General features: G+C 40.7%; 1 protein-coding gene across 1 annotated transcript; it reads left to right on the top strand.

The window, feature by feature from the left end:
* Positions 1 to 419: 419 nt before the first annotated feature.
* LOC124837949 (albumin-2-like) lies at positions 420 to 1,405 on the top strand. The gene has a single exon (XM_047313443.2). The coding sequence runs from the start codon at positions 468 to 470 to the stop codon at positions 1,155 to 1,157; it is 690 nt and encodes a 229-aa protein (XP_047169399.2). The 5' UTR covers positions 420 to 467; the 3' UTR covers positions 1,158 to 1,405.
* The last annotated feature ends 7,491 nt before the right edge of the window (positions 1,406 to 8,896 follow it).

Raw genomic sequence — 8,896 nt, 5'->3', positions numbered from 1 at the left:
CATTCTCAATCATTTATGTTTCTTTACGACAACTGTGCGAGTGGAATTAACAGACACACATCGTACATTCCTTTTCATCAGTCCACTATCACTTTCAAAGTTATCTGCAGTATATTCTCCATTTAGTTTTTGTCATGACTTTCGGTTCAAGTGGGGAACGAAAATGAGACCTACACTTTAATTTGGTACGAAGTCTTGTTTATATTCTTTACCAAATGGACCACAATATTCTTTTGGTTAGATAAGAATATATATATAATGATATATTTTTATACGTTTGAATATTTTATTTCACATATTCAGCTAAGATATTATAATAAATTATTTAATTAACTAAAGTATTAGAAAAATATATAAAATTAAAGTAATACCAAGTAAGGAAATTCCCACTCCACAACAGAATAAATAGGTGTCTCGGAGAGGAATGTAAGCATCCTTAAATCATATCTCTTCTTGTGTTAAGAAACATGTCTAGCCCTCCTTACATCAATGCTGCATTTCGTTCATCAAGAGAATATGAAGTGTATTTCTTCGCCAAGAACAAGTATGTGCGGTTGCATTACACTCCCGGGAAAACAGAAGATAAGATTTTGACTAATCTGCGTTCGATTAGTAGTGGTTTTCCATCACTTGCAGGAACGCCATTTGCAGAACCTGGAATAGACTGTTCCTTTGACACTGAAGCGAGTGAAGCATATGTGTTCTCCGGCAACCTCTGTGCCTACATAGACTATGCTCCAGGTACAACAAATGACAAGATACTCGCAGGTCCTACAACAATTGCTCAAATGTTTCCTGTCCTAAAAAACACTGTGTTTGCTGATGGCATAGACTCTGCATTTAGATCAACCAGAGGAAAAGAAGTTTACTTATTCAAGGGCAATAAGTATGTTCGCATAGCCTATGATTCGAAGCAGCTTGTTGGCAACATTCGCAACATCGGTGATGGCTTTCCTGTTCTTAATGGTACCATCTTTGAAAGTGGAATTGATGCGTGTTTTGCTTCTCATAAGCAGCCTGAAGCTTACCTTTTCAAAGGAGACAAGTATGTGCGTATCAAATTCAGCCCAGGTGCATATGATGACACTCTTATCGGTGATGTCAGACCTATCCTTGATGGTTGGCCCGTTCTTAGAGGCATTTTGCCTGTCAGCTAAACAAGTCATGCATCAACCATAGCCTCATCTGAATAAATGATGTTACAATATGTTACGAATAAGGCTTCCATTGCCAAAGTTTGTTTCTTTCTCTTTAATCTAACATTGGGATTGGATGTCTGTTTCCTGTCCTAATGTAACATGTTTGAATGTTTGTGTTTCGTTTTCTGTAAGTGGATGTTTGTTTCCTATCACCATGTAATTTGTCACTTAATAATAAATAAAAGTGGTTGGTTTGATTTAGTTTATACACTTATTATCATGGATATTTAATTTAATCCATAAAAATAATTTTTATAATTTATGGATAATTCTTATCAAAAAGTAATTTTTGGTAAAGTTGACTCTATTCTTTGCTACAAGAGGAAAGTCTCCATAATTTTCTTTTATAACTGCATTATCTCTTGATATCTAAATGCTTAAAATAAATAAGCTAGTTTTTCGAGGAGTAAATAAATTTTTCAAAGGCAATGAAAGGTAATTGTGATTGAATGGAATAAAATCATCAATTATGAATGATAAACTCTCTTTCTAAATATTCAACACAATTTCGCATTCAGAATTTCAATTTAAAAGAACCTATTAAACTTGAATAACTATTTTTTTTTTCTCTAAGCTTTGTTAATTGTGAGAACCTGATAATTAATACACACTAATTCATTCTCTGATCACTATTTTAATGCACCGTGACACGTCAAAATGCACTCACACTTCCACTGCATGCGCCTGCCATGTGTCACGGTTTGAGCATTCTGAGAATGGTTAGTGGGAGACAAGTGGCGTGTGGAGGTTGGGGAGTTTATTCTGCAATGGGAAGAGAAAAATAATTCTGAAAAACTCTCCCTCTTCCTCCTGCATGCTTCACCTTCTTCTCAGAATTCCTGCTTCCAAATTCTCTACCCTCTCTCTAAACTCTTTCATCTTCTCTCTAAGATCACTCACCATCATCTACTCCAAATCCATTTCAGATACCGTAGAAACCTTCCCTGCACCGTGAGCAGCGTTTTACACCGAACAGAAGTAAGATCTAAACCGGTAAGCTTCCAAACCCTAAAACGCTCCGTTCTGAGTTGCATGCAGACGCTGGTACTGCTGCATGTTGGAATAAAACCTGAGTTCTTCCACATTTCTTGTAGATAGATTTAGTGAAACACTTGGGAAGCACGTGGCGGGTAGGAAACTGTAATTGGGCGAGTTAGCAAGCAATCGTTTAGGAAGTGCACTGCTAGATCAGGTAAGGGAAGCTTATAAGTTTAATTCATACTGCTTGATTTTGTGATCTGAGTTGCATGTATGTAAAGTCTGATGTTGGAATTGTTATGAACGATTTCTGATATCTGATATGATTTCTGGTGTTGGTTTAATCTGTCATGGACAAATACTGCTTGTATGTATTATGTATGTTGTTTTTGATTTTGATTAAATGCATGTTGATCTGATCATGTATAAATGGAATTATGGTGATTGTATAGTTGGAATGATTCAAATGTTGAAATCTGTATGATGATGATGTTTAAGGTGAATTAAATCTGGAATGAAAGTTATAAAGTTATAAATTGTAAATCTGGACAATTTTTCTAAGTCTGAGAAATCTGAAATTTCATTCTTTCCCACTGATAAATAACGTTCGTCACTGTACGGTCTTAAACCGTTCGGCATTTCAGTAAAGTAACTTAGATTGGGATTCCTTCATTTGGAAGGAATTCTGCTCATGAACGAGCGTCCCAAATTGAATGTCTGAGCGTTCGTCTAGCTCAGCAGTATTTAAATATTTAAAACTTTATGAATAAGTAACGTTCGTCCTTATGTCGAGCGTTCGTCCTTTATAACGTTCGTCCTTATGTCGAGCGTTCGTCCTTTATATTGTTCGGCCTTATGTCGAGCGATTCGTCATTCATAGCGTTCGGCCTTATGTCGAACGTCCACTCGTAATAATGCGTTCGGTCTTATCACGAGCGTCCATTTTAAATCTCGCTTGGTCTCATACCTCGCGTTCGTTCTAATTGAATAATCATTTGATAAAACAACGTTCGTCCAAAGTAATAAATATTCAATTTTCTTTAAGTTCGTTCAATTCCTGGCAGTGGTTTTCATATGCAAGTTTCTTCAAAAATAATTCTAAGTGTTCTTGATTCTCCATTGTGCATTAAATCTGGTGCGAGTTTTTATCACAAATATTTTCTAAGTACCAGTACACTTCAAGTCGAGTCAGTTCATCTAACTGGTCAAGTAGAAAATTACGTTTGCTGTATATTTCCCTGAGTATCCAGTAACTTTATTTGGACGTTCGTCCTAATTCTTCAATGGATTGAGCGTTCGTTATTTTTGACTCCTGAACCTAATGATGTAAAAGATGATGAAATATGATAAGTTAAAGTGTGAACACTATGAGAACTGAATTTATGATGTTGGATTTTGGACGAGCGTTCCAGGGAGGAACGTCTCATGTATATATATATATTGAAAGATTGAATTGGTAAAGTATGACTATGGTTAGCTAATGCTGGCTTGGTCCATCCTGATATTCCGTGATGCTCATCTTCACGTAGAAGGGAGTAGTCATGTGTGGGAATGGCAGGAGGTCTTTCGTATCCCTCACTTAGCAGGGGCGAAGGATTAACCTCGAGTGGCAGCTGTTGAGGGTATCCCAGTTACTACATCACTCGGGTGCAAGGACGCCTGTAGCTACACGGTTCATACAGTCCGGACGGTCTGTCTTATATATCTTTCTATGTTAAATTACATGATTAAGTTACTTGATGTATGGGTGAATCGAATTACGAACTGTATGTGTGTTGTATTAATTAAACAGTATAAGCTTACCCTTGCATTTCATTTTGTGTTGTCTACTGTCCATGTATCTCCGTCTTGTCAAAAATGCAATGATCATCCGTTGTGGATGTGAGCAGATGGTGATGCATCCCTTGAAGTCATGCTGGAAGAAGAAAATTTGGAGGATGCAAATCTGGTGGAAGTCGAAGTTAAAGCCGAGCCTTAGAGTGCTTGTTAGTTTAGTACTGTATAGATATTAGATCATTTTGGAACGTTCGGTTATCATTTTTGTAAAACCGTTCGTTAGTAGTGCTCGTTATTTCTGAGCTGAAATTTGTAACTCTGAAACCTCAAGTTGTTCTGTTTTAAATTCTCTGCACTTGAATACGCACGTTATTTGTACACCAGCCGTTAGGCTTTGAAACTTGGTTTCCTGTTAATATTAAGACTGTTTACTGTTCACTGTTAATTGTAATTAATTCTGAATTATGGTATTACTATATTTTGGGATGTTACATTAGTGGTATCAGAGCAGTTTTGTTCTATTAAGGGACACTGTAGGGTTATGAGTGCACTGTGTTTTTGCTGTGTGCTTATTACATGTTTAATGAGTTATTATTGTTTTAACTCTTGGACATAACTAACGCTCGTTTGTTTTTCTCTGCATCCAGAGAACAAATGGCACCTAGACTTCCTCCTCCTCCTCAACCGAGTGAGTCCGATACGTCCAGCAACGCTAGGTTGTTGGAAACTGTGGTTGAGAGGCTACATCAACAAAACACAACGTTGCTGGAGCAGAACGCCACTCTGATGCAGCAAAATCAAGCTGCTATGCAAGGTTTAGAGGCCTCGCGTGTTAACTCTGAAAACACGCAAAGGCAATTGATGGAGATACTGGCTGCAACTAGAGGTGCGCCTGGAGCATCTTCTTCTAATGCTACCCAGCCTGCAGCTGAATGGAGTTTGGAGAGTTTCCTCCAACATCATCCGGCTAAATTCAGTGGGAAATGCCTTCCTGATGAGGCAGACTAGTGGCTAAGGGATATGGAGAGGATCTTCAATGCTAAAAGGTGTCCGGATGAGAACCGTTTAGCATACACTGAGTACTTGTTGACGGGAGAAGCAAGCCATTGGTGGGCAAGCGCTAGAGCCATCTTAACTGACGCTCAACAACCAGTCACGTGGGAAGTTTTCAGGAATAAATTTTATGAAGAATACTTCCCTGACAGCGTCCGTTTTGCAAAGGAGGTTGAATTTTTACAGCTGGTTCAGGGGGGAATGTCAGTTTCTGAGTATACGAACAAGTTCAAACACTTGATTCGTTTCAATACAATGGCCGCTAGTGAGGAGTGGCAGTGCAGAAAATTTGAGAACGGTCTACGCAGTGATCTAAAGGTTGTAATTTCTAGTTTATGTATCAGAACGTTCCCTGCTATGGTTGAGAGGGCCAAGGTGTTGGAGAAGAACTTGGCAGAGGCGGAACGACACAAGAAGCAACAACAAGTTAGTAGGGGACCAATTGTGTCCAGGGGAGGTTCTGTTCAAAGGAGACTACCTTACTCTCGTCCGGATCAATCAGCCAATAAGAGTGGTTCTCAAGCATTAATTCCTGTCGGCCAAACTGGACAAGGAAATGTAACTTGCTTTCAATGTGGGGGGTCGCATTATCGTTCGTCTTGCCCTCAACTAGTGGGAGGAAAATACTGCAACCGATGTGGACGAAATGGACACTTGGGGAACGAGTGTAACATGAGTGGGAGAGCAGTGATGAGACCACCAAACACTGGAAGAAATCAGCCCAGGGGGGGACGAGCACAAGCAGTAGGTCGTGTGTACGCTATCACTGGAGCGGAGGCAGCAAGCGCAGGTAATCTTATAACTGGTGAATGCTTGCTGTTTGGAATGCCTTGTCATGTACTGTTTGATTCTGGGGCGACGCACTCCTTCATCTCGAAGGCGTGTGTTGAAAAGCTGGGAATAGTGGAGAGGGATATGCAGTTTGACTTGGTGGTATCAACACCAGCGGCTGGAGAGATTAGGACATCTACCGTATGCATTAGATGTCCTATTGTGGTTGAGGGGCATAGTTATAAGGTGAACTTAATCTGTTTACCTTTGAAGGACTTGGAAATAATTCTAGGAATGGATTGGTTGGCTACCAACCGTATTATTATAGATTGTGGGAAGAAGGAATTAGTTTTTCCCAGTGAAGAAGAGGAAGAACTGTCAATCACTGTTGGGCAGTTTAGGGAGGACATCATGGAGGGAGCAAGCTGTTTCCTTATCATGACGTATGAAGGCAGTGAGATGGAGCGTACATCCAATGTTGATAACAGTGGAGGACGAACAGTAGTGGATGAATTTCCAGATGTTTTTCCGGATGAAGTACCTGGTCTACCTCCCATCCGTGAGGTAGAATTCACAATCGATTTGGTAACTACTGCTGCACCCATCTCGGTTCAACCTTACAGAATGGCACCAGCTGAGTTGATGGAGCTTAAGAAGCAAATTGAAGAGTTAATGGATAAGAAGTTCATCCGGCCAAGTGCTTCACCATGGGGAGCGCCTGTATTGTTGGTCAAGAAGAAGGATGGCAGCTCACGGCTATGCATTGATTATAGGCAACTTAATAAGCTGACCATCAAGAACAAGTATCCACTGCCAAGGATAGACGATCTTCTAGATCAGTTGCATGGTGCGTGTGTATTTTCTAAGATTGACTTACGTTCGGGCTATCATCAAATTAGAGTGAAAGAGGAGGATATTCAGAAGACTGCATTCCGGTCTCGATATGGTCATTATGAGTACGTGGTGATGCCCTTTGGAGTGACAAACGCACCTGCAATCTTCATGGATTACATGAACCGAATCTTTAGACCGTACTTGGATAAGTTTGTTGTGGTATTTATTGATGACATCCTCATTTATTCCAAGAGCTTTGAAGAGCATGAAGACCATTTGAGAATTGTCTTGAGCGTGTTGAGGGAGAAAGAGCTGTATGCCAAGCGTTCAAAGTGTGAATTCTGGATGAAGGAGATCCAATTTTTGGGGCACGTTGTTTCTGCTGGTGGTATTGCAGTAGATCCAGCCAAGGTGAAGGCAGTGCTGGATTGGGAGAGTCCACGCTCTGTCACGGAGGTTAGGAGCTTTGTGGGACTTGCGGGCTATTATAGGCGGTTTATTGAAGGATTTTCTAAGATAGTAGCCCCTCTGACTTACCTTACCAGGAAGGACCAGCCGTTTGCTTGGACAGATAAATGTGAGGAGAGCTTCCAGGAATTGAAGAGGAAGTTGACAAGCGCTCCTGTGTTGGTCATTCCAGATACGGCCAAACCTTTTGAAGTGTATTGTGATGCATCATATCAAGGTTTGGGCTGTGTGCTGATGCAGGAAAGGAGGGCAGTGGCTTATGCTTCGAGACAGTTAAAAATCCATGAGAAGAATTACCCCACACACGACTTGGAGTTAGCAGCAGTCGTGTTTGCATTAAAAATCTGGAGACATTATCTGTATGGTGCAACGTTTCAAGTGTTTAGTGATCACAAGAGTCTCAAGTACCTCTTTGATCAAAAGGAATTAAATATGAGGCAAAGGAGGTGGCTTGAATTCTTGAAGGATTATGAATTCGAACTGTTGTATCATCCTGGAAAAGCTAATGTGGTGGCTGATGCCTTGAGTAGGAAGGCCGTAAGAGTTTCTGCAATGATGGTGAAGGAACTGAACTTGGTGGAGAGTTTTAGAGATCTAAGATTACAATTTGATTTAGGAGCGAACGTTATAAAGTGCTGTAATCTTAGAATTTCTAGTGTTGTGTTTGACAGAATTTGGATGAAGCAACGTGAGGATGAAGAATTGGTGAAAATTTTTAGCGTGCTTGGTACAGATCAGGCCAAGGAGTTTAATGCTGGGACGGATGGTATGCTACGATACCGTGGTAGGACGTGCATTCCCAATGACGGCGAACTGAAACGGATCATCCTGGAGGAAGCACATCACAGCCGTCTTAGCATGCATCCTGGCATGACTAAGATGTATCAGGACCTTCGTTTGTCATTCTGGTGGCCTGGTATGAAGAGTGACATTGCACGTTTTGTGTCATCCTGTTTAACCTGTCAAAGAGCCAAGGCTGAACATCAAAGACCAGGAGGATTGCTGCAGCCGTTGGAGATTCCAGAATGGAAGTGGGATAGCATCTCCATGGATTTCGTGACTCATCTGCCACGTACAGTCCGAAACCATGATTCAATTTGGGTAATTGTGGATAGATTGACCAAGAGCGCCCATTTCCTGGCTGTTAATTTAAAGATGTCCATGACAAACTTGGCCAAATTGTACATTAGAGAGATTGTTAGACTGCATGGAGTTCCTTCGAGTATTATATCAGATCGGGACACGAGATTCACATCTCGTTTTTGGCAGTCACTGCAAGGAGAATTGGGAAGCAAACTGCAAATGAGTTCTGCTTATCACCCTCAGACGGATGGCCAATCTGAGCGAACCATCCAGACTCTTGAAGACTTGTTGAGGACTTGCGTTATAGATCATATGGGAGTGTGGGATGAAGTTCTGCCGCTTGTTGAATTCACATACAATAACAGCTTTCAAGCAAGCATAGGAATGGCACCGTTTGAAGCTCTTTATGGAAGGAAGTGTAGAACTCCTTTGTGTTGGTTCCAAGAAGGCGAGAATGTGTTAACCGGACCTGACTTGATCCAGCAAACAACCGAGAAGGTGAAACTGATCCAGGAACGTTTGAAAACGTCTCAAAGCAGACAGAAATCTTATGCTGATAAGAGAAGAAGACCCTTAGAGTTCTCTGCTGGTGATCACGTTTTTCTGAGATTGAATCCAATCACTGGAGTGGGAAGAGTTCTTCGTCCAAAGAAGCTGTCACCAAAGTACGTAGGACCCTATCAGATTCTGAAGAAGATTGGATCAGTGGCTTATGAACTGGCTTTACCTCCTCA

This window comes from Vigna umbellata, chromosome 8 (genome assembly GCF_029865625.1).
Source record: "Vigna umbellata cultivar VRB3 chromosome 8, Vumbellata_1.0, whole genome shotgun sequence".
In the NCBI taxonomy this organism is placed as follows: Eukaryota; Viridiplantae; Streptophyta; class Magnoliopsida; order Fabales; family Fabaceae; genus Vigna; species Vigna umbellata.
Note: the sequence above shows the minus strand (reverse complement) of the source record. Positions and strands in the feature narration are given on the sequence as shown.